Source organism: Acartia tonsa, chromosome 12 (genome assembly GCF_053477335.1).
Source record: "Acartia tonsa isolate MP-2025a chromosome 12, ASM5347733v1, whole genome shotgun sequence".
In the NCBI taxonomy this organism is placed as follows: domain Eukaryota; kingdom Metazoa; phylum Arthropoda; class Copepoda; order Calanoida; family Acartiidae; genus Acartia; species Acartia tonsa.
Genome location: NC_137271.1, coordinates 33,936,717 through 33,964,632, shown reverse-complemented (window position 1 = coordinate 33,964,632; position 27,916 = coordinate 33,936,717). Strand labels below are relative to the sequence as shown.

Here is a 27,916-nt window from a genome sequence, read left to right as displayed (position 1 = left end):
TTTAAATTTTTCAAAAATTTATTAAATTTTGATAAGCTCTTAATTGAGTCAGCTTCATAGTTTAAAATACAAACATTAAAAAAATACTTAACACAAAACAAAAAAAAATGATTATTTAAAAACTAAACATAGTTTATTTAATTTTAATTTTTAAAAATGATTGATAGAACAGAGCAGATAAAAATCACAATTTTTTGAGTTTAAGAAAAACTGGAGATACGGAAAGTGTCATATGTGACGTCATAAAACTATGTCTAAATCCTTTTATAGGATTCCTGTCCTTCTTCTCCTCTCATCCTTTCTTTTATAGACATATTTTAATGATGTAACACATGCCACTTTCCGTATCTTCAGAAAAATTAAAATTTCTAACATGTAGTTCTGTAATATAAAAAATAATTTAATAATCTTGTAATTTACGCTGCCAATAATTTATAATGTATTGGTATCTTTAACTATCACAAATGTATATTTTACCCTACTCATAAAAAAAAACATTCTTACATTAATAAGGGTTATTTATTGCATCGTATTATAGACCGCTTTCCGCGGATATTAAACTAAAACCAGTTTTGTTAGGCCCGAGGGGCCGTAAAAACTGGTATTAATTTTAGGATTTTTTAATATACGTAGAAAATGTCTGTAATATGATACGATACATTATTTTGCAGTATGGTTGAGAACCGGTTTTAATCCAGCTAATATTAATCGGTTTCGGAGCCATGCTGAAAGATCCGTTCTGAAATCTTTCTCTGCTCTGTTCAAAATATTAGGAGATACTTTTTAATTAATAAATATACTTGCTTTAATATCAATTTTTGAAATTGCTTTAAGTAAATAAAAAATAATACAATTTTGATATTTTTAGGTAATTAGAGTAAATTAATTAAAATTATGAATTCATAAATGACAGTACTGAAAATACTCTAGAACAAGTAATTTTTTAATATAAACTTAATATAATGTTGAATGGTATCTTAAAGACTTAAAAATAATAGTTCGCCACTTTTATAAATTTTTATTTTATTTGTAAAAATAAATAAATTATTATATTAGATTTTAAATGTCAAAAATAAAAATTAAGTTTTTAAATTTTAAGTACATAATTTTAAAAGAAATACATTAATACATTATTTTACTAAAATATTACTTTATTTTTTAATTTATTTGGACTTGTATAAAACTGCCTAGATAAGTTTATTTTCTTGATATTTTTATTCTTCTTTTTTTTATCAGCACAGGTTCAACCAAAACATTCCTAAATAAATAAAAATAATATAAAATTTGTTATCCTAGGATAACTATCACAAAAAAGAACCTAGCTTAAAGTTGTTATTTAAAAACAGCGTTCCACAGATAGTAAAAGGATAAATTATAATTTTATATCAATTCTGGTTTTGTTGACCCCGAGAGGCCCATGGCCAGGTCGAATAAAACTGGTATTAATATCATGATTTTTCAAAGAGAGAGGGGACAACTGGGAATGGTTTTATAATAACGTTTTCTTATTCGTTGGCTTATTAACTTTGTATATTTGAATTTTGACTGGTTAATTCATTAAGTTGAGTGTTTAAACGTTTCAACCACTAATTTCATTCTACAGTAGGGGTAATTGTAAGTATCATCATTTGAGATGTACATTAATTTATAAGCCATTGTCTTATCCCTTTAGATGCCTGCTTGTTACTACTGACCTGTGATGCGTAGGTAAAATATAGAAATCCGTCCTCGTCAGCAAACTTTTGGTGCAGGGTGACCATGGGGACATTCAGGCTGGGTATCGTCCTGAAAAATAGTAAATTTATAATAATCGGGTAGATACAAGTTTCATCCTATAGGTTTTTTGTTTGTTTGAAGCTTAAGATTTCATTAACTACTGAACCGATTGAGTTCACTATTTTAGAGAAGCATTAGTTTCATTATAGAGGATGGTTTTAGACTATTTTAATTTTAGGGCTATTTTTTCTTTGAATACAGAGCTACAGAGAAATAAAATTATTTTTTAGTACTTCAATTTTTACACTAAAACTAACCTAAACTACGCCCCCACCCCCCAAACCCTATATTTTAAATAAATAAAGGCTAAAATTTTCTATTATAAACAAGGTGCTTTAAGGGAAAACGCCGACTTACTTGCCATCGATGAGTAGGAAAAATTCTTTGCCCGGAGGAAGATGTAATCTTTGTTTGAGAACAATGCTGAGTTGTAATGTCGTCATTTCTACAGGAACCAACCACTTCACCTAAAACAATTGAAACTAGATATATGACAGGTTGCTAACACATGGACATCATTTATTGGTGAGTACGTTCATCTAGTAGGATGGGAGGGGATGTGGTAAAGGGGGTGGACGAGAAGGGTCGTTTCTTTAGCCAGCTACAAGTTTTACTTTATTAGAGCACATGATAATCTTGTGTAAGATCCAAGTAATAATCGATTAATTATATCTCGCTTTCAACTGAATAAAAGAAATAAACCATTTTATGGGATGCTTCATATAGGTCCCAGTATGGTTTAAGTCTAATTAATTTCTATGTCTTGGGAAGGTTTTAGGCTGCCGGGACCTAAATATAGCAATGATTACCTTATCAATTTCTCCTATGGACTGTTCTCTCTTATATCTCTCCACAACCAGCGGCACTTTGCTTGGATACCTGCAAATAATAAAAAAATATACTTTCTAACTTCAGGAAAAGGAAAAACAAATGAATATAGAATACATGGATATATTGTCGCCAATTTAGGTTGCTAATATACACCTCATTTATTAGACAGTTCGTTCATCCAGTTGGAAAAGAGGAGAAAAGATAAATGGAGAGGATGGGAGTTTAGTTATTTTAGCCAACTGCCGGTATCACTTTAGAGTAAATGAAAATTTGGTGCAATATTCAAGTAAGTGTATTCAAAAATATGATTGCAAGCTGAGCTGAAGACAGTAAAAATAAGAATCTGATTTTGTACACTACATATTCCGTACATAAACTGAAAATGTACAAAAAGAAATTTAAAACCATTTAATAGTTTTAGAAGCAGTATTTTAGTGGTTAATGATCTTGTACTTTAACTGCACTTGCAGCAGAAAATAAAATTAACATTTCATTGTATTTACTGACAGCCTAATTATAAAGCAGCTGCGATGCTAACTTAGAAAGGTTATGTAATAGTTATTTATCGCATCGTGTTATAGACAGTTTTTTTGCAGATTTTAAAATGAAAAACTTGAGATTAAAACCAATTTTGTTAGCCTCGAGGGGACCAAGGCCCAGGCTAATAAAACTTGTATTATTTTTATAATCTAAATTTTAATATTCGTGAAAAAGTGTCTGTATTACGATCCTTTACATGATTTTTCAGTATGGCTGAGAACCAGTTCTAATCCAACGGATATAGATCGGTTTCGAAGCCATACTAGGATAGGTCATCAAACTCTTAGCTATCATATTTCTCTATAAATAACAAGAAAAAAAACAAAAAAAAACATATTTTTCAATGTAAATCAATAATTAATATTATAAACAAACAACTTATCTGTAACCTTATATGTTTTTTGACAATTTCTATGATATAATCAATGAAATATGAATAAGAACACAGAATAATTTACTTAGAATAGACAAATGAGAAAAAACTTTTGTTGGAACTGACGGATTGATAAATTGGGAATAGATTTAGACATCCAGTTGTTGCAAAGGCTATATTCTAAAGCGACGGTCAGTGATACCATAGTTATAGAGTAACTATGATACTAAAAAATGGGTTAAAAGCCCAAGTGAAGCCGCTATAGGCTAGGGGCGAAGCAACTTGTATAATCTTATTGCAATATGAAATTGATTACTATTTTTGCTTTTCCTAATGAATAAATCCATAATCAATATAGTTACATAAACATATATGGATTAAAGAAAAATAGATTATAATTATAGCAATATTTTAATATGTGAATAACACATTATAACTAGCTAACAACACCTAGGATGATAAAAGGAAATTTGGTAATACTATAATTAATGAGTTTTTGGTCAATTGATGTTTGAATGTTGAAATATATTAATATCTAGATTAATTGTTTCGAAAAAACACCTAGTTATAGAGTAGCTGTTCCAATAAAAAAAATATTCCCGTTTTTAAGCCTCTCATTTGATTACAAAACTCTTGAAAGATAAAACGTAAAATCTTATTAAAGTTTTAATTTTTGGCACCTAAAATTTGTTGAAAAATAAGAGATATGTCAATTTTTTGCCAAATCAGAAGCATATTTTGTATATTCTTAACAAGGGAGATGCTGTATATTCGATCATTAACAGAAAATTTAATTTTTTTATTAAGTGATTATATTATATTAACTCGAAATAGCGGTTTGCCCCTAGCACTTTAAGGCACTAAATTTAATTAGGTAGGGAAAATAGCCTAAAACCATGCCAAGGCAAAAATCCTAAAACCACTCTAGAATCTATGTGAAGCATCCCTTAAAGGGAGAACTAAATCAGTTCAGTAGTTATCGAAATCTTAAGATACAGACAGAAAAAAAACTTACTACTTTATGGCAAGGATTTACCGATGCGCATATTTCTGATTATTTAAATTTCGTGTGATTAATCTAAAACCTTTTAATTATATAATTAAAATTTGTTTACAATAGAACCTTTTCAAAAATAAGACGTAAATTTATTTTTGAATGTGGGTAAAACTTAAATTTGTCTGAACAAAATAATGATGAAGATATGAATTATAGATATGACCATTTTTTATTAAAGTGATAAGACAATTTCCGACAAATTTATGTACATCCCCAATGATGACACGCAAAATTACACATTTTATAAAACAAAATTAATGATTTAAACGTTTGAACACCCAACATAATAAACCAACCAATCATAATTTAGTAAAAGTCAACAAAGTTGTTAAGTCAACTATTAAGAAAACGTTATTATTAAACTTTGGGGACTAGCGTAATAAACAGCCCATTGTCCCCTCTCTATATCTGACCAAATGCCAAATATTGATATAAACCTTTTAAAACAAAAATTCAGAGTTGAAGTTACAGAGCAGATGTGTAGCAGTTATAAAATCAACGACAGGCCAAAGAACAAAATAAATCATAAGTATCACTCATCTTTCTTTAATAGGATCTGAGAAAATTCCCCAAAATGTTTTCTAAGACGGACTGGCAAATACATACGTAAATGAAGAGTAGCTTCGTGACGAAAAAATCTACGGAAACTTTTCTAAAATTAAAAATGCAAAAAAATCTATGAGTCAATTTTCTACGGAAAATTGTACAAATTCAATATCTTAATATTTTTGTATGTTTTCAAAATGTAGTTTTTGATCAAATAAAATTGCTACAAGATTCGATTTTTTAGATAGAAATTTTGGTTAGAATTTTTCTTTCTTATTGGTTTTCTTAAAACTCGTAAGGGACTTTTTTATAGTGAATTTTTTATATTGCTAAAAGAGACAGAGTTGGCAATTGAAGTTAAAATTACATCGTAGCAACTAAATCGTTTTGCTACATTAAAGAAATACCATTAAAATTCGCCAAAAGAATTTTAGTTAAGAATTTGAACTATGCAATGTAGTATACCTTACCTTCTACTGTAATTTAAATCATTAAATAGAATAAAAATAACAAATTTATACGTGTTTTTCAGCTGTCGGTGGGGGGGCAACACATCGTAAAATTGACGACCTCTCCATTTGCCCCCCAAATATTATTTTTAATTTTTTTCGCTTGTTGGTTATACCTTATACCTGAGTTTTAGGTAACAAAACTTCTCAACATGTACGGTAGGTCAGTCCGTCCGTCCTTTAAAATTATTTCAGTCCTTTCAAACAATAGTAGTTACTTTCAGGGAGGGAGGGGAGATTAGGCTTATTATTACACTAGTCCTCAAAGTCTTTTAACAACGTTTTCTTTTTCATTGGCTAAACATTTTTTTTTTATTTTAATTGGTTGGTTAATTTAGTTGAGTGTCCAAACAATTAATTGTTATCTACAAAAGGGGTAATTTTATGTATCATCATGTGGGATGTACCTCAATATAGTGGCCATTGTGTTATCCCTTTAGATTCTAGAGTTGCATTACTTCAAAAATTTATCCAATGGGCTGGAGGGGTTAAATTGTTAAAAAAATGCAAATATACTTATCTGTAAATTTTGAAGTCATATAGTCGAAATGATATTAATTATCAATTTAAAAATAGTTTGATTTTGAGGTAAAACATTTTTTCTTGCGAGTGCATGATCCCTGCTCTGTTTCTTACATTGAATGGTCAGGAAACTTGTTTATGTTATTAAAAGCCATGCAATGATCATGCAATACTATGGGCCTACGGATAATATGTGTAAGGTACTATTTTAGTATATTTCAGGTACAGAAGGGATATAATAATAGAAGAAAAAACTATGTTGTTTCTAAAATAAATATCTATCATATATGATTTATAATAAGATTTTTTGTCTGCAGCTTAAGATATCTTTGAAATTGCTAGTCTAAATGAATTGAATATTTCTTAACCTTTCTAAAGAAGCTGAAAAAAAAAATACATTTTGATTCATCAATGATCATTTTAACTGTCAGAAAAGGTTACAATTCTTGTCTTTTTTAAGAACACAGGAAAAAGGTGGCATATAATTGAATTGAAAGAATCATCCAACTGCCATTGTCCTCTCCCTCACTCACAAGCCCCTGAAACTTAATCATTGAGGAACCATTGAAAATTGTTTGAAAGACTTGTTTACTGTTAAAATTTAACCTGTATGTTGGTAGGGTGTGCATTCACTTCCGCATATGTATCACATTATAAAATAAGAGCAACCACAATACATGAATAAATTTATTTCCTTATAGCCTCTAGGGGCACTCAGGAAGAGGGGGATAGACCCCCTCACTATGAATTTTAGTTTTACAAAAATTTAGTGGGGTATTTTCCAGGTGCGATTTATCTTTGGAGGCTGGAGGTGCCCTGTGCTAATTTAGTTTTAATTATTCCCAGGCAGCTTATACCAATAACGAAATTAATTCGGATAAAAATCACGAAACCTATACGTGTTTTTCAGCTGTCGTTGGGGGGCAACATATCGTAAAATTGACGACCTCTCCGTTTGCCCCCCAAATATTATTTTAGATTTATTTTGCTTGTTGATTATACCTTATTCCTGATTCCCAGGATCTATATGAAACTTATTATCAGTTTAGCGGTTAGCAAGATCCTTCGGTACAGACAGATGGACAGACAGACATCCTATTACTTTTCATAAGAAATATGTCTTTGTACAAAAATGAAACTCTATGCAATTTATTGTGTGTAAGTGATTGTACACCTAATAGTACAGAGGCTTCAATAATAGAAAACAATTCACAAGATTGCTAAATATACCCATAACTTTAGGGTTAATAAAATGAAATTGGCAGTTTAAGAGATCTATAGGATTAAGACAATGATTGATTAATTAATGTACATTTCCAATGGTGATACACAAATTTACCTCTTCTATAGATTCCAATTAGTGGTTGACGCATTTGGCCACTCAACTTAATGAAACAAACAATCAAAATTCAAAAAAGTCCCCAAAATTGTTAAGCCAATTAATAAAAAAAAACATAATTATGAAACATTAGGGACTAGTTTAATAAACAGCCCAATGTCTTCTCCATCCCTGGCAGTTTGTGCTGTTGTAACAATTACTTAAGTACTTCAGGTGTGTTCCTTTATTCAGTGGGTTTTAATAATTCTATATATGTATCTCTGTTATTTTACCAGTATTGATAAATTCCACAAAATTCCAATGGTTATTTGATTATTTAAACCAAAAATAAGGTTTAGAAACATTTATCTGGCATTCTTTATTTATTTGCAAGCATATTGAATGATTTATAAAACTTTAATTTCAGCGATTTATTGACTATGCCTGCTTAAAAGTTACTTTGTTTTAAGCATTTAAAATACATTTTTTTGGCTAAAATTTTCTGTATTTCAACTACTTAATACTCAGAAATTACTCAGATTGATATTATACTGTATCTTATACTGGTACCCAAAGTTTGATAAGCTCGTTCCATCATTGGTTGGCTTAAAACATTTAAAATCTTGATTGTTTAGTACACACCATCAGAGTCTAAACTTTTCCACCGATAATTTTATCATCTTTGGGGATGTGCATCACTTTATCATCCATTATCTAATCCCGGAAAGATAAATCTATTTCTAATGATAATAAAAGCCATTAAGATAAGTAAATTTCTCTAATTAGCCGTTTAATTGATTTTAATAGATTTTTTAAATGTTATAGTTAAAATTAATGCCTTATTTTGCGGATACTGTAATTGTTATCAAAAAAGAAAATAATGTAATAAGCAAGATAATGGACAAAAATTTGTATACATTTTACATCCCCAATGATGATAAATAAAAGAACCACTTATTGGCTGAAAAGTTTGGATTCTGCAAGTTGGGAACAATTACAAAACAATAAAAAATTAATATAGTACCCAAAGTTTTTAAGCCAACGAAAAGGATATGTTGTTACCATTATAATTTACAGTCCTCATTGAGATAGGATCTATCCGCTTTGGACGTATAAATGCTCCTTTAATATAGAAAAGCTTCGCTTTTTTATAATACAGGTGGACCACGGACGCGTTAACCAGCTAAAATCAGATGACACCAAGTTGACCTTGTGCCTTATTGAATTTACTTTTATTAATAAAATAATTAACCATTTGTGATAATTCAATTTGAGGTTTTGGGGGGTTTGTTTTTGTAAATTGGGTAAAACAAAAAATATTAGACTTATCAAAATATGTTGGTTTCAGGGATCTAAAGGGATAAGACAATGGCCGATAAATCGATGTACATCCCAAATGATGATACACAAAATAAACCCTTCTAACACTCAACTAAATGGACCAACCAATAAAAATTCTCAAGGTTGTTTGGCTTTGGGGACTATTGCAATGAACATTCCAATGTTCCCTTCCTTTCTGGGTTTATTTACTTATTATATTTTTAAAATGTATGGTAGTCTATCAAATTCAAATGCCGATTAGGATATATTGATGTACGACAAGCCCAAATTATATGATAGAGTTACTGCGATTTTACATTTTAAAAACATAGGAGTGAGAACTCTAACATAACTCAATTAAAAGTTGACAAATAATAATAGTTGGGCCCAGGTGATATACCAAGCAAAATTAGGAATCACAAATATTTTAGATTTTAATTAGCCACAAAATATGTTCATCGCTGGTTGACAAGATAGGGATTTAGAACCTATAGAATATTCATTTTGCCTCTAGCTTTACTGTAATTCTAATTCAATCGTTATGTTTTAATATGTATAGTATAGCAGTAGAGTGATTACTCTTATAATTCTATTAGCTTCGCATAACAGATAATTTTCCACAAATATTTTTTTAATCTTCAAATAAATACCAGTTTTGTTAGCCCGGAACTTCGAACATTCTGGTAACCAAACTTGATTTAAACTAATATCTTTTTTCATTTTATTATCCGCAGAAAGCTGTCTATAATATGATGCGATAAAGAGCAGGTGACACCCCCCGCTCTGCCAGACTATTTACCCCCCACACAGGAAATATATATGCAGTTTCAATTAAATAGGAACATTCCATTTATTAGGGAACACAAACTATGTCAATAAATAGCTCAGCAATAATAAAACAAAAACAGTAATGAATGATACAGTAATATAATAAGCATGATGTGCTGATATAAAACTCTAACATTAATTTGTTTAAATCTAAATATAGATTTCACTAGGGAGGAAGGGGACATTGGGATGTTTATTACACGAGTCCCCAAAGTTAAAACATAACGTTTTCGTTGACTCAACAACCTTGGGGACTTTTATTGAATTTTGATTGGTTGGTTTATTAAGTTAAGTGTGCAAACATTTAAACCCCTAAGTTTATTCTACAGAAGGGGAAATTTTAATTATCATCATTGGGGATGTACATCAATTTATCGGCCATTGTCTTATCCCTTTAGATCCCTGGTGTTTAATAAGTATTTAGCACATGTTGGAAACAGGAAATAGTAAAATCTATTTATAATAATAAATTTAATGATAAAATTATAAATTAGTAGGTCATCATGTACAGTTTATTTTAATTAATCGGTTTAATTAATTTCAAATTTTTTAATTATTAATTTTAAAAAGCAAAAACCTCTTTGTTACACAATTAAAGAAAAACATATTTGATTATTTAAAATCCTTTCGAAAATTCAAATCAAAATTGCTTTTTAGAAACATTAAAACTCACGACTAGGCGGTCGACCGTGCATCATCCTACAAACAACCGCAGGGAAATCACCGTTTTTAAAACCATTGTCTTATCCCTGTATCCTTGGGTTGTAAATAGACAGACGGGACTCGAACCCTAGCCCAGTGGGACAATCCACCTGAGAGAGAAGGTACAGATGGGACAGGAGATAAGTTAACCCTTTGTAGACAATAGGGTATCCTATGGTGGAGTTAGTTTTAAAGGCTTGAGGGAAACGAAAATAAGCTATATTTTGATTTATCAGAATCAATCAACAAAGAACTATTTTGCCAGAAGTTTTTATCTTACCATGAAAGAGTAATTAAATTTGTTCCAGTCTAATTTCTGTAATACAATAACTTGATCTAAAATAGGAGCACATACTAAGATTAAGACTTCTAGACAAACGCCGTCCAATCAAATGGTCAAATGACTGAAAAAGTCTGTGAAAAAAGGCTTTGCGTTTTAACAACCCATCTCCAGGGGTTTTAATGAAAATTTTTAACTTATTTTAGGTAAACCTTAATCCCATAAAGTTAAGCCCATAAATAATAGATATAATAATATTGATAAAGGGGATGGGATTTTAATCTTTAGATAAAAGAATGATAGCATTAGCATTGTCTATTTCTCATAAATTTCTCCCTCCCCACTTTAGGAAAGTAAACTATGAAAGGCAAATTTTCTCAAGAATCCTAATGATTTGGATAAAAGATATTTAATTATTAATTAATCTGATTTTCCATAAATGAGGAACTCAATTTTGTTAATCTTTTTTTCTACAACTAGCGGTCACGCCCCTAGACCTTAGGAGCTCTGTATTATAAGGGTAGTATGAGGTAGAAATTTTATATTTTTTCAAAAGGACATGCAATTCATGTATATCAATGGTATTAACGGCGATTAATTGTTAATAAAATAAATTGATATAAAGCCCCGCCCCCTGTTTAGGGGCAATAAAAGGGGGTTGGGGGCGATAACAATAGTTTATGGAAGGGTGGGATATAAAATGATTAAATGGGGATAGGGGGTGGCTGTCAAATTGTCTCCCAAATTGACGGCTAATAAAATTTCATTGCATTAGTAATGCTTTTCAACCCACCAAATTTTGGATTATCATTTAGTATAAAAATTTAAATAATTCTAGGAAATTTAATTTTCAAAGGAAAAAAAACAAATGATTTTGAGAACATCCTATTGATAAGTCAATTAAAACTACCTACTGAGATATCAAACGTATAAGGACAATTAGAAATTGATACTATTATGTATATGTTGTAATATAACAAAGGCCCAGCCATCTGCATATCTGGCACATGGCCCTTTAGAAAGCGTAGCTACTCTGTAACTTGGGGTTTTTCCATACGTCTATAGGATAAAATTGTCGATATACGTTTCCTAGTGGTAATACTAGCTTATGTGCAATCTTTAAAAAATTGTACATTTGTCTTTAATAACTGCAAAGAAATCCATATCTTCCTTACTTGCTCTAAGTCGTAACTTTAAGAGTATTAAATGAAGAAAAAATTCAGCAGTCTACTTCTAATAGCACCTCAGTAAACTAAAATTTCTCCAGGGACGGACAAACACAATGATCTATTAAGTAGCTTCGCTACTAAACCCAATATATAAGGACTTAGGATCGGACACTACTATAAAATGTAAACATTGAAATTGATTATTGTACAAAGTATATTGATCAATTTATACAATGGTTTTATTACAGTTGTCTCTTATTAATAGGGGACGGTTATATGCATTCTCAAAAAGAACAAATTTGTCAATAAGTAGCGCAGCAATAAGACATTAAGAAAATTACAGCTATATAGAAAGAAAACGAAGCAGCTTATAGTGCCTATAAAAAAATGACGTCATACAATACAATTTAATTGACCAATAGTCAAATGTAAACTGGCCTATAATTGGTCATTTGTATTGTGAATGATGCACGACATTTTTTTCAAAGAACTCTTTCTAAAAGGTAAAACAGATTTTCTGAATATAAATTCCTATCCCTATTTGTTTACAATAACCTATGTAACGGTTTTCAATACTAATGATATTTAAGTTTATACAACTTAAAAGGGTTAAGCACAGGTTTTGAGTAAATCCTATTAAAACTTTATCATTAGTTATATTCACAATCCTATGTTTTATTTATCCTATTATATAAAGTAATAAGCTTTTTTGTCTGTAGCAAAGGATCTTGCTAACCGCTGAACCGATAAGGTTCTCCTTTACTATGAAACTTCTTATAGGTCCTGAAATGATTTTAGGCTATTTTTTAAAAGATTAGTCTTGGTATGGTTTCAATGTAAATTTTTGTTTTCTATAAAATATAAATTATCTAAAAACGCAAAAAAATACATTAAACTAACAGATTTTTGGTAATATAAATGAATATAGGCGTGAAAAATTTAGCCATATTATGAAATTAGTTATGGACTATTTGATAAAATGTTTGTTTGTTAACCATATGATAATAACATATGTTGGAATAGACACTCAATAGAATCAATAACAGACACCATAAGATCTTGTTTGCGAGAGTATTGATTATATTAATGAATTGCCCCTATTTATGAGCCAAGGCATTCCCACTACTATTAAAATTATCTTTAGTTTTTAATCATTTGCTGTGATTCAAACCCATTGATCTTAAATACATCTCAGATATTCCATGTATAGATTAAAGTCAATGGTGGAAAAGTTTTATCACTGCTAGCTTAGAGGAGAAAGTGCTTATAAATCTTTGGGGACCAGATTAAAATAAATTCCATTGTCCCCTCCATCCCTGCCTGTTCTGACTGACATTGTTATTAACACCTAATATGCCAAAGTGTCATGTCTAAGCCTATTCTGATGACCAATACTGGCTTTAAATAATTGCCCACTGTTTTCATTTCTTACTATGACGGAAATAACCCTAACCCTTTCCAACATCAATATAAAGCTTCCCTAAAACGTAAACTAAAAATAATTTTTTTTTTACAAAATGTACGAAACATTAAATACTATTATTGAGCATTGGTTAATTTGATTGAAATGAATATAATAACAGGACGGTTGCTTCAAATTAGGGTTAACATTGTAATTTTATTTTTATTTTTTTGGGGGGGGAGAGGGTCATTGGGGCGGGTTACAGAACAGTTATTTTATAAAAAACATTGAAGCTATAGGAAATGTGAAATTATTCATAATGGCCAAGAAATCAACATGTTAATTTTAATTCTAATTAGCATGTCGTTAATATGTCGATGGCTACTTTTTGGACATTATTGACTTTTTAATATAAGTTTAGCCGAAGCAATAAAAGCTATCTAAAAGTTTATCAAAGAAATCTTATAGTAAGGTTTTTACATGAGAATTTTTTTGTTTTGTTTTATATCAGTGATTTTGAATAAACAGGAAATGGTCGAATGCCATAGCTGGGTTTAAGGCAAAGGCAAGGAAATGGCATCCAAAGAAAATCTCTTTTGCGTCGAATATTTAACACCATGAAAAAACAGGGATGGAGGGGAAATTAGGGTGTTAGATAAAACTGCAGGTACACAAGGTTTTAAAACCCCTTTTGTCTTATTCTTTGGCTCCAAAACTTTAGTTGGTTGGTTCCCAACTAGAAGTGTTTAAACATTTCAGCCAATAATTTGAATCTACAGAATGGCTAGGTTACTAATCTAAAAGTATGCTGATATTTTTACTCGTTAACTCTTTCCTACATCAATTAATTTTCTAATGGATTCTAAGCAAGGCTCGGCAGCCGTGCGTCAGCCGCCTATAAACCTCAGGGAAATCAACCTTTAAAAATTTTAAAAGTCTAAACCTGGCCAAAATATGGCAATCCCACTTTACGAAAAGCATTTTCAAAGCATCCAAGCTGGTTACAATTTGAGTCTTGGTCGCGGCTGCCGAGCCCTGATTTAAGTGTCAAATTTATGAAAACAAGAATGAACAAAGAGAAAGGGTGGGGGGAGGAGAAATTATAAGAATGACAAATTATCTTTTCTTAATTTGTTATCCCACAACAATTTTAATTATTAAACAATATTCTAATGACTTAATTTAGATTTTTAAACAAGAAATTTTCAACGATAGAAACAATCTAAATTTATGTTTATGAAAGTCACATTTTATTTAAATTTTGGGTGTTGTCATCCTTGTTTTTGGATATAACTTGTTGCTAAGCTAAGTAAATAAGGTCCTTTAGAATATAAGTCAACAATAGCATTCAACGATAACACGGTAACTTATTCATAATCAATTCAAATTATATTTAGTTTCTTGTGGAAACTATATGATAAAATGATATACCCTAGCATTTAGGAGCTCTGCATTCGAAAAAGGAAACAGAAAAGTAGCGTGAAACCATCCTAAGTTTAAAAAGGGACCTATGTGAGGCTTCCCTAAAAAAAGAACTAAAATACCGAACCAAATCGGTTCAGTGGTAAGTGATACTTTAAAAGACAAATAAGAAACTTAAGTACTTTATATGTTAGAAGGGGTAGCCCTTGTTTTTTATTCCAAGGAAGGTTTTAGGCTAATTATATTTTTAGAAAATTTATCACAATTCTATCTCATTATAGAGTAAGAGAAATGTATATCTGTAAGGGGAGTGGAAAGGGGGGGGGGAGGGTAAATAATAATAATAAATCTTTTATGGCCCCTCTCTTTGTTATCATCATTAGAGCAGAGAGGGTGGGGGGAGGGGGGGGGGTTATCCAGGGTTGTAAAAGGGATTAAGATATGTTGTTACTAAGAGAAATGTTTTCGGAATAATTCAGGGACTTGGGGATATGACAATAGTCAATAATTCAATCTTCCATATATATTTTTCATAATGATATTTTTGGAGAAAAACGGGCTGTAGATTAATTTATCCTTCATTGTCCCCCCCCCCCCTTCTTCTGCCTGGAATAATGTTATTCACCTCTAAGTTACCAGAGAGGAGCATAGATAACTTGATATTGTGAGAGATTTTCGAATACCCTGATAAATGATTCTCCCAGCTGGCTAATATAACGATACCCAACATCACCTTCTGACCATGGAGGAACATATTGACCAATATCTGAGGACTATATTAGCAACACAAATTGACGACAAAAATTTCCTTTCACAATATCCACCTATTCTATATCCGTTGATAAATCAATAGATTTATATCATGTAACAGTTAGGGAGTTGAATCCATTTTTATAGAAGCAGAAATATAATCTATGATTATGGTTTGGACCCTCTAAAACTGTAATCTACCCTTCCACTTTCCCCTCTCTTGGTGAAGATATCTTCAACGCCGATACGATTTTTGAAATATAAGATTCCACTTTTGTCTCTCTTGTTGAAGATATCTTCACCAAGAGAGGCAAAAGTGGAATCTTAAATTTCAAAAATCGTATCGGCGTTGAAGATATCTTCACCAAGAGAGGGGATAGTGGAATCTTACATTTTAAAAATCGTATCGGCGTTGAAGATATCTTCACCAAGAGAAGGGAAAGTAGAATCTTACATTTCAAAAATCGTATCGGCGTTGAAGATATCTTCACCAAGAGAGGGGAAAGTGGAAAGGTAGATTACAGTTTTAGAGGGTCCAAACCATAATCATAGATTATATTTCTGCTTCTATAAAAATGGATTCAACTCCCTAACTGTGTAAGGTTTGTATGAATTTATAATCTTATAAATTATTTTTCAAACATAGCTACTCTAAAAGCTTTGTCAATCCTTTTAAATATTTTTTTTACATTTTCTTCCTTCAACAGAACATTAGGTACTTAACTAATACTATTAACTTTAAAGATATTTAAATTTCAATATTTCTTCAATTTATAATTTAGTTAAATTGTTGTTATGGTAATAACCTAGTAGGATAACTTAAATAATGGTTTTTAAGAGGGAGGGAGGGTACATTGGACAATAGTTTTATTACCACGTCATGTTTGGGTACTTTTATTAAATTTTGAAGTGTTGGTACCTAATTATTGCTTTCAAACATTCCGACCAATAGAAAAAAAATATTACTTAATAGTAAGCCAATACTATACTGGCAGCTATGAAGTTAATAGAAATCAATACTTTAAGCAGATATTGACTAACTTATTAAATAAATAAACAAAATTTTGTACTGTATGTGAGCAGGGATTTTAAGGGATAAGACAATGAAAGATAAATTAAACAATATCAAAAAAGTGATCATGGCTGACAAACTATCGACTTTTGGACGAAATGATATTAATATCAAATTGAAGTGATAATGATACTAAGAAAGCTTCACCAAAAAGCTAAGCCAGAAAACTTTAAAAGAGCCAATAAGAATGAGGACACCTTTATTTGAATATTTAAATTAATATATAATTACTGGGATATTGCACCAGATTTTCATGTACTCTGACATTGACATTTAAATATTTATTCCAATACGAAATAATATACAAACATAGTTAAAACATAATAATAATAAAAAGATAAAATTAAGACATAAATCGATCCACATAGAACGAATAAAAGAAACAATGTGTATGTTAGGCTTAGTTTGATATGAAATTAATAAAATCATATATTATATTGTTATTCAAGCCAGCATTATGAAGGAGTTTACAAGTAAATTGAGATAAAAGAATAGAGTGTGCATAGAAATTGTTGTCATCCCACTTAATGAAATCGTCCTCTATGCTTATTTTTAAAGATCTATCTTTTGCAACTAAAATTAAATGGGATAATTGTAGATAGAAATCGTTTGAAAAGCCTTCATAAAACATATTGTATAAGTAAAAGTTTTCTTTTAAAAAGATGAATTCTGGCTTACTATCATTTAGAACATAATCTAGAAATAATGCAAGTTTATGTATAAAATAGGTAGGAAACACACAGAAATAGAGGGCATGTTCTGTTGAACTTATTATATTACATTTTGAACATAAATTTGAATCAGTTAATTTAAATTTATATAGTTTATTTTTACTATTTAATGTTCTGTTCATTTGTTCAAGGATAAAATTTTTATAATATAAAATAATTGGCATGCTAAATATTTTTTTTAACGACATAGAAAGCATTTCTTTGTCTGGAATATATAACTTATCACTCACTCTAGTTTTTAGTGCAGGTAGCTCACATGAGTTTTTATTTCTATGAATTAGTTTAAAATGGAGAGAAAATACAGATTTGTTCTTTAAAAAAACTGTTCCAATTGGAATCAAAAGTTGCTTTGCTCTCTTCATGCTAAACACACAATCTCTAGGAAAAGCTGTTTTTGTTGACTCTACTAGTTTACTCAATTTATTTATTAAAGAAACATCTCTAATTATATTCGATAGATCAGATTTTATGCATGGCAAAAACAATACTTTTTCATCAATTTTTCTTGTTTCAAATATGGAAGCGATGGTTAGCTTCTTAGTTTTAAGTAATATATTTTCATCGTGTTTATTAAAAGGTGTTGAAATATTAGCAAAATTGGATGAAATAATGGGGGATTGGAAAAACGTGGATGGTTCATGTTCTAAATCATAAAAAAACTCACTTAGCTTATGAAAATAATTACCACCTGCACATGGATAAAGACTCTTAAAGAAATTTTGATGCTCAATTATTGTTTTATAACTAAATGTAGGTAACATTGCTTGAATGTTTAGATGTTTATGTTCTAAAATTAAGCTAATGGTAGTATCATTATGTTGGGAAGAAAATCTTAGACAATTCATAAAACTATTTAACCATATTGAAAATGCTTGGGTGTCAGGTTTTAGAAAGTTCAAACCACCCTGAGTGAAATCTTGTTCTATACGATTTTGTGAAATTTTATATCTGTATGATATTTTTCCATCAGGATTTCTACTAGACCATAAAAACTTTGAAATAATTTTCCAAATTGATTTACAATATTTCTCGTCAGGGGGATAAATTCTGTATACATGGTAAGCACAGGCTGATAATAAATGGCTACAAAGATTGCGTCTTTTAATCAAATTATAACTGCTTTTTAGAGGAATTGACTTTGCTTTTTTTTCAAGTTTACTACATAATTCATCATAAGTATGAATTCTTGCTAAATTTTGATTAAAGGAGAGGTAAATTCCAAGATGTTTAAGTTTGTCGACAATTTTCCCTATAGAAGCAAGATCGGGGGGGAAGGTGCCATGGGTTAAAATTTTTGTCTTACTAAAGTTTATATGAAGCCCGATACCTTTCTCAAGTTTGTGCAATAACTGTTTTAAATCATTAACATCCTTATTTGTCTTCAATTGAGAAATTAAAATAGAATCATCAGCAAAACTTTTAGGTTTGGTATGTTTCTTTCCAATCTTATAGAAAATATGCTTTAATTTTTCGCTGATTAAGCATCTTATAAATATATGGTTTGTAATTATAAATTTACTTCCACTGGGTGGGTCACCTTGAGCTGACCCCCTTTTTAACTTGTAGAATTTGGAGAATGTTCCTTTTATAGCTACTCTAAATCTACCGTTATTTGTAAGTTGATTAAACGTTTTTGCAAAACTACCATTGGGAAATATATGCAATAAGATTGAGTCAATAACTGAGGGTAAAATTGTGTCAAAGGCACGTGACCAATCAAGTGCAATGATTTGAGCATTGTCCTTCTTTTTAACAATGTGGTTTATGGCGGCTGTAATGTTAATTGATGCATTGGACATTGTTCTGTTAGGAACAAAGCCAAATTGTTGACTATGAATAATTTTATGAAGATGGACATTAAGTTTTTTATTCAGTGCCTTAGACAGAATTTTATACACAGTTTCCAATAACGCTATGCCACGATAGTCGTCAGGTGACAAAAGGTCACTATTTTTCTTGGCAATGAAAATTATATTTCTATCTTTTATGAATTTAAAGGGGCTTTGATCAATGTCGATATTGTATAAGTTATTCAAAGCTCTTGTTATAAAATTTGGAAAAATATTAATTAAGAACTCAAATAGAATTTTTGTTTCTGAAGTAATTCCTGGGGCAGAACAGTTTTTCATAGACTTAATTATATTCTTAAACTCAATAGATGTAGAATAAGGAGAAGTAAGACTTTTAATTTGCGGAAATATTTCATCTAATGTCAAATCATAGTCCTCTAGTAAACCCTTTAATTCAGAGGGGGGGATGTTTTCAGGGGACACAATTTTGGCATGATTTTCTGCAAATATATTTGCTAGTTTATGGGGACATGTTACTGTATTACCATCAATTTTTAATTTGTAATTCTGCTTCTTAAGATTTGGAATATGTTTAAATGTATAGCTATTGTTTGCCCCATCAACTTTTAATCTTTGCATATATTTAAATTCCGCTTGTGTAAAAACTAGACCTTTGAAATAATCTTGTTGGGTTTTTACTAGATTTTGGATTTGATTTAATGTATCTCTGGAATTAAATCTACTTAAATTTTCATACAACATGTTAACTTGCTTGTTAAATTCTTGTGTTTTATGAAAATTTTTCAGTTTATATTTAGAGAAAAAACGATCATGTTCATTTTTAAGATGCTTCAGAAGTTTAAAAAAAGCAGTTGTATCTTTATACTCGAGGCTATTAAATGACATTTCATTATCTAAGCAAGTTGGGTTTTCAACATAAAATTCTTTAGACTTTAATAAAATGCCGGGATCTGCGTAATCGAACAAAAATTCAGTAGCTTTTTTTTCTAGCATAGAGGTAAAGTCCTTATTACGAAATAAATAATTTTTCCATTTAGGAGATGTATATACGTATGGTTTTTTAAAGCTAACTGTCGCATGCATGTGGTCACTAAAGCTATTGTGCTCAAATCTTATGGAAGTAAAACCATCGAAATTGACAAAAAAATGATCTATATTGCTAGTATGTAATTTTTTATTTCGAATAGTGGACCAAGTATATGCATGATTACTGCCTAATTTGTCTGCTAGATCAAACAAGTTAAATTTGCTTAGAAATTTTTGTAACCGCTTAGCTTTACAAGAATGGTGAGGTGAATCAAATGATATATTGAAATCACCATATATGCAAAAATTGCTTATATTATTGTTTACAATGAATTTTTCGATTTCAGAAAGAACAGTAAAACACTCCAATATGTCGCATGGGAGATACACTATAATGTTCTCAATATATTTTTCTTTTATCTTCAGTCTAATGTAACATGCATGTTTTGATGAAATTACTTTAAAATTTTCAGTTTCCAAGCTATTATGAGAATATAATAGTATCCCTCCTTTTCCTCCTGACGTTTCCCCGATGTAACTACAATTATTTGGGAGATTTGGGGTATTTTTGCTAGGTTTTAATTTTGTTTCTAAGAGAGCATATAAGGAAGGTATGCCATTATTGGAGTATTCCAGTTCTTTGATTTTGTGTGAAATCCTATTTAGTCTATGCCTTTTGCTGTTACTTGAGAGGAGCCCTAGACCACGACAGTTAACAAATCTTATGTTAAAAGAGGAGTCAAATTGCATTCTAATCTTAACTTAAAACTAATAATATAACTATATAATAATAAGAAGAAGGGGGGGGGGGGGGAAGAAACAAACAATGAGTGTTCCTATAAAAAAGGGAATCAAAAGCCAAACTTTTGAAATTCTTAGTCCAAATTTAAATATGAGAATTGGCTTTGGACAACAGCCAAAAATTTAAAGGCAAATCAATGAAAGATTCTCCTAAAAATGCAACTTATGTAAAAACATATTCTACATTTTAAATCATCATATTACACATTGTAGCTATTATAAGTTAGGCCTGGATTTTGCTGTTGGTTGTAGGTTTGTTGGTGTGTCTGGAAGTTGCTGTGGTTGTATCCCTGCGGGGCTATGCCAGTGTGTAGGTGGACTGGTGCTAGACTGGGGTGCTGTGTTACTGTAGGAACGCTTGTGATAGGATATAATTGTTGGAGGGGAGGGGGGGATGTGGAGATGTGGGTTTGCTGTGGTGGAGAGTATAGAAAGGGGGAGGTATTGTGATGATCGTTGGAGGGAATATTGTAAAACTGTTTTTTTGTGGCATGGAGAAATGGGCTAGAAGAGGAAGAGCGTCCGCGTTTACTTTGATGAGTACTGTTGATAAAAGGGTTAGAGTTTTGATAATTGTTGATGCCGTCCACAGAATCTGAGGGAGTGTTGTGTTTGTTAGTTTTCTGTTGGATGTTCCTTTTAGGGTTGATAGAAGTGTTTGTGCGGTCTAATGACTGAATGTGTTCCATAATCTTTCCAGTCAATGTTTGAATGTGGATCTGCGCTTCCTCTGTGTTAGTGCTTTCCTGAAATATATGTCCGTTGCTTGCGCTGTCTGGGTTGATAGTTCGACTCTCTATATACTTGCTCCATGGTCCATTCTCAGTAACTTTAACAGAATATAGTGGGATTATGGATTTGTCTTTTGCCATAGAGAAATTCATAATAGAATAGGCAGTAATTTCTTTGTTCTGTTTTGCCAAGCTGAGAATAGAAGAAACATCTCTGACACGTTTCTGTAGTGTTGGGAAGCCTGTTAGGGCGTATTGAACAGTTGGCATTCTCTTACCAGCCTTGTCACAAACAGATTTCAGTATTGAGATAGCTTTATCACTTGCAACTTCAGAACTGAAGTATATATTCACTGGATAAAGGGATTTCCCATTCACAACTTTAGGCTTTAATTGATATATTTTCACTATAGCCTGGCTATTACCAAACAATGCCATAATCTGTTCACTGTGGCTTCCTCCATATTTCCACGTGATTTTGTCGACATGAATGAGGTCACCTATGTTCACAATGTGTCTGGCTTTGTGGATCTTAGCAAGTTCTGGTTCAGAATTGTGAGAGTTGAGTGTGCAGTTGGGTTTGGGGGCGTCGTTGATACCTAGGATATCTTTTATTCTTTTTATGTCTGAGTGACAAGTAGAACACTTATCTGTAGATGTGTTGTTGTTGACCTTTTCTAGGGCAGTAATTCTGTCTTGGAGTAAAGATATTACCTTCAGAGCTTCTTGGAGACTTGCTCTTACTGATTTAATAGAGTCATTTTTAGGGGCAGTTTTGGTATCTTTAGACTCTGTAGTTAGTGACTCTATGTCAACATCATTAGACATATTATTTTTTTCAAGAATATTTCTTGTGATCTTATTAAACATTCTTGCTGAGGATAATTTTTAATAATATTATAAAATATGATGAAAAAATATAGAAAATTGTCTTTTATCTATGCATTGATGGTCAAATGCTTGGTTGCACTATTTTTATTTGTATCACTTAGTTAGATGAGGGTTATGCAATATTGAAAATGTACTATGTTAGGAGCTATTAGATCATTATATACTTTGACATAGATCTAATTACACACTTCAAAATAAGATGTGCCTTTCTTGGGAGCACATGTGCAACTGATTTTCATGTACTCTAATAAAGTGATACTCCCATCTGGCTAGTATAAAAATACCCCCTTTACCCCCAACCTCTTTCTCTCCAACCTGTCATTATATCCACATATTCTATTTCCATTAATATATGACACAGAAATATATGGTGTTTTATCACTTCCACAAATTTTTTACATAATCAAGAATAGCTAAAACAAACTATCCCTTTCTCTTTGCTTTATTCTCATTACCATATTCCCCCTTTAATTTATTTGCTCTTTTCTTTTATGAATATTAAATAATTAGCGAATTTTACAATATGCGGAACTGAGGGCACACCCTATATGGCATATTTAAATTTGAAACCTGAATAAACAACTTTTCTATTTACCCAATAAGAAAGGGTATATAGTAAACTATGGTGTTTTTTCATTTCCACAAAAGCTATGAACAGCGCCAAAATTATTAAAACAGCAACGAACCTACTACTCCCTTATTGTCCATTACTACTAATAATAAACAAAATCACCCCTATTGGTTGAAAAGTTTGTTAACTGCTAGTTTGAAACAACCGATCAGTAAGGTACCCAAAATACCAAACCAACAAATGAGAGAGTATTAATAAACTTTGGGTATAAAAAAAACTATTATTTAATGTCCCCCGGCCCCTTACTCTCTGCTGAATGATTAATTCTTGGTTATATTGATGCTGTCATGCTTTTTAAGAATATTACCTACAGTAGTGTTCACTTTAATAGTGTACAAACAATAATATAAAAGAGACTTGAAGTCTTAGGGATTAGAAGGTACCTCTAAAACGAATCACCCTGTGGAAACATTTAAATTTTTAAAAATTGCCTTTTTTTGCATTTTTGAATCTACGTTCTCCATTGCATGATGATCTTTTGTGATCGAATAACAAAATGTGATCCATCAAAATTAATAACAAATAAGTTCAATAGAGACAATTAGGACAATGCATTTTAAAATCCACCTGTTTCCAAGAATTTTCAGGTGTTAGTCTCCTGAAAAAAAGGATGACAACATTTATAGATAGTGAAGCATCAAAAATCATGGAAGGCATTACAAGAGAATTTGATTTTATCAAAACTAAGAAAATAAATATATCGGAGAAAAATTACATACTGGATGCTTAATGATATAGGACGAACAGACAGTGAATTAAAGGGTAGCTTCGCTTCTAACAAATATAATAGAAACATGGTTAACCTTACGATAACTTTTTGCCTTCAACTTATCGACAGGCATACATTATGATCAGTTATGATATCATGAAAGTTATCTTATTTCGTTGCTACTAAGAATCCTCCCCCCCTTCCAAAAAAAAAGGTTTACTAATGTTTAAATTTAAAATTTAATCTTTTTGTTATTTTGAAGTTTTTAATCCTTTATATAAATAAGCAGGGTAATACTAATAAGAATTAAACAGCACGATATAAAAATAAATTTATCTAAAAGTAGCGCAGTAGAATACTTAGTCTTGGGATGGTTTTATGCTATTTTAATGTTCCTCAATCTTTAAGAGGAGGAAATATTTTTTTAACTTAAATAAATTAATCTGACTCAATATACAATAAGAAAGACATTTTGATCACCTATTCAATGATTCTGAAACGTTTAGAAAATTTCACTTTTTACATAATTAAAAGTGTACCCAAAAAATCCTATGTTTTTCAACCTATGTTTATCTTAAAGTCATAATAGGACCATTTGACACATACTTTTTTGTACCTAGAGATAAAGTAACAATTAAATAGATTTTTATAACAAAAAAAGTATAATTATCCTATAAAATAGGACTCACTTTGTTGTGATAGTTTTACCTACATAAATAGTTAAATAAACAATTACTTAATTCGACCAATATACACAGTGTTAGAACAATCCGATCATAATATTAGTTAAAAGGTGTACACATTTTGATTCCATATAAGGAAATTTAATCTACAGAATCTAATTTTAATATCATAATTAGATAGCGTACATAAATTTATCATCCATTGTCTTATCCCTTGGTACTCCTGCCTTATCTGCTGATTCTGTATATCATAACGTGCAGAAAAATTGCAATAAAAAGGGTCATCAGGTCCATAACTAGACACCTCACGTGAGGATTGCAAAACAAAATGTTTTTAAACACCTTTGAGAAACGTGCTACTTTTTATTAATGATAAGTTGTCAAAAAAGGCTCTTATTTAATTGTTGTAATTTACAATTCTTTTTTGTAAGGATCGGCAGCCGTGCTTCTGCCGCCTGTAAGCCTGTTTAGTCGCGGCAGACAAAAAAGAACTACTATTGCATGAAAAGCTAGACAATACTAAAATTGTCCATGGTAATTTCTGTGTGCTCATGACCATTTCAAAGCTTATTTTAATCTCTTTGCATAAAAGCTGTATGGCCTTATCTAAGGGTATATCCTATTTCTACATACGAGAACAAGAACAATAATGTTCATTGGTATGTTTATAAGAGGAAGAATTTCAAAATAACACATAAAATGAACCTATGATTTAAATATGATTTTTCTAAAGTAAAAAAATACATTTCAAACCTTTAAGACTTTAAAAAATAGATTCAACCGAAAAACAAATTGTGAAAGATCAGCTTTTACCAGATAATGTAATCAAATATAATAAATAAATATGATATTGATAACATTAGTCTGACAGACAGACAAACATACATGCATGAGTTAAAGGGCATAAACGCCATTAATAAGACTTTTTTAATGTACAGTATTATTTGCATTTTCATGCGCAATTTTTAAATACAAAATTGCAAAATTTTGTACATTATTCATAAGGTTTCAATAGTTTTTTTTCAAAACCAATAGTAATGTTTTTTTATTTGTTGATAACGATGATACAAAATGTATAATAATAATGACTACCTTTAGGAAAAAATTCAGATTTTTTTGTTCTTTTAATAGCAAAGGAACTCTATATTTATATATAAAAAAAACGTCCGTACTGTCTGTCTGAAAGAAGTTTAGCTTACCTTTTTCTTGTATCGATGGCCTCTTTAGCTCTGGATTCAAATGATAATCTCTGTTTAAATGATTGTTTGCTGTTGTGGTTAGAATCCAATTTGGGAAATCTAAAAATATTATCTTTTATATTTAAGCAAAAGAATAGATGGAGCATGAGCTAAATACATATAATTCTGCCTACAGCGATCAGCTAAAAGCGTTGGTAATATGAACATAGCTAAGTCCCAACCAAAGATCAGAAAGCAATTTGCTAGAAGACGAAAAGGGACTCCACCACTTGGATTATACATCCATTTGTAACTTATTGTCCATTCATTACTTTAATAATTTTCATCTTTAATAACTTACGGGCTAACAAAACTGGTATTATGTAGTTTTATAATTTTTATTTTGTTGTTTGTGAAAAATGTCTGTAATACGACGCTACACATGATTTTTCAACATTGCTGAGAACCGGTTATAATCCAGCAGATAATTATCAGGTTGGAAGCCATACTGGAAAAGAATTTACCTGTCTGCAAGCATTCTATCCACGGCTTGTGAACAAAACATCTTTATAATTTTATCACAATTTTTTTAAATAGTTCTTAAAATTTATCACAAAAAGTTTATTAGCTTTTTTCTTTTCTTCTATTCTTAAAAAATTAATTCGGGAAAATGATTTATAAAAATCAAATCATTTTTTATTCTGAAAAAGGAAAAAAATTTAATAAAACACATTATAAATGAATGGGTACATGGCGTTCCTGCAACTGGCAGATATACATCTGGATGTTTTTTTGTCAAAATGCAAAAACCTCTGCCAAAAATACAGTCATACTTAAAGTAACCGCCAAAAATACATCTAACACAGGCATTTATACATCCAAAATTGTCAATTTTACATCTATTTCTTGCCAATTTTACATCTAAACTTTTTTATATGTCATAAATACATCCTATACATTTTAATTAATAATAAACAATAGTGAACTGTATAGTAGACATTTATTATCAATACAAGAACATGCGTACATATTATATGAAAATTATAGTTCAATGTTTAAAATCTTCAAAATTGAATTTATACAGTTGATTGTGATGACGAATAGAGTAAAAGTCTCGGTTAAAAATTCTATGTGACGTAAAAAAAAATATTAAAAATAATTCTAAAGACTCTACATTATTTTTGCTTACTTTTAAAAAGCAAAATCAACTTTTTTTGTTATTTTTTTTATAAAATTATCTTTCAAAATTGAAATAAGTTCTATTAGCTGATATTGTACTTCTTAAATAACTCAAGAGTTGTCTTACAATGTGTAAATATTTTATAGATTATTTAGCTTAATAATAAAAAACCTACATATATGTGATTCCGTGATTAATATTTGGCTTACACATTGAATGATTTTAAATATTTTAAAAATATTTTTTTAAAATTTTAAAAAATGTTGGTGGATTTTTTTATAATCGCATGAGGGTGCAGGTACCCTATCCTAAAATAGTTATAAACCTTTCCATGACCTATGTCTCTGTAAAGGAGAAGCATATTGGTTACGAAGATCCTTCGATACAAACAGACACACACACAAACATCCTTTTACTTTACAATAAGGATTGGCATTTTGTTACTGTATTCTACTACTAGCGGCTATGCCTTGGAGGCCTCATGGGGAACTTGAGAAGTAGAGAGTCCAATTTAATAAACTATTTTTTAGATTTTAAAAGAAAAAGACAAACAGACATCCTGTTACTTTATCATATCCTATTATATAGATTATTAAGCTAAGCTTTTTTTTGACTGTAGCAAAGGATCTTGTTAACCGCTGAACCTAAAGGGTTCTTCTTTACAGTGAAGCTTATTATAGGTATAGGGAAGTTTAGAACTATTTAGGAAGAGAGCTCTCCACTCTCCAAAAAAAATAACACATAGAAAAGAATTACCATCTCCGCAATTTTTTTTACTTTTTCGTTTTAAAACTTAAATTGCAAATTGGTAGAGTCAACTTTCCCCTTTACCACCCTAAAAGCTTCTAGTGATGTGACTGCTAGCGATAATATACATTATGGTTTTATTTACATAATATGCGGATGAAGGCAAAGATTATCATCATTACATGTAAAATCTTTTAAAATCTGATCCGATTACCGAAAGTGAATTATAGAGAACACCAAGAACATTAATTTTTAGGACATATGTAGCACTTAATTTTTATTCTTGTAGTATAAATATCTACTATACAGTTTACTATTGTTTATTATTGAAAAAAATGTACAAGATGTATTTATGACATATAAAAAAATTTAGATGTGAA

The 27,916-nt window shown here is 30.4% G+C and overlaps 1 protein-coding gene across 1 annotated transcript; it reads right to left on the bottom strand.

Annotated features, from left to right (window-relative positions):
- LOC145333522 (microtubule-associated protein 1 light chain 3 alpha-like) lies at positions 1-26,343 on the bottom strand. The gene is made up of 6 exons (XM_080178680.1): positions 26,134-26,343; positions 25,631-25,729; positions 2,586-2,655; positions 2,134-2,243; positions 1,695-1,785; positions 1-1,258 (listed from the first exon to the last, which is right to left on the bottom strand). Exons 1-6 carry the CDS (start codon positions 26,172-26,174, stop codon positions 1,244-1,246), a joined length of 426 nt encoding a protein of 141 aa, XP_080034806.1. The 5' UTR covers positions 26,175-26,343; the 3' UTR covers positions 1-1,243.
- Between the last annotated feature and the right edge of the window lie 1,573 nt (positions 26,344-27,916).

Coding starts and splice junctions, on each gene's coding strand:
- LOC145333522 (XM_080178680.1), bottom strand. CDS start 26,174: ATGTTTTGTTCACAAGCCGTGGATAGAATGCTTGCAGACAG. Junction 25,730..26,133: donor GATAGAATGCTTGCAGACAG/GTAAATTCTTTT, acceptor TAATATTTTTAG/ATTTCCCAAATTGGATTCTA. Junction 2,656..25,630: donor GCCATCGATACAAGAAAAAG/GTAAGCTAAACT, acceptor TATTATTTGCAG/GTATCCAAGCAAAGTGCCGC.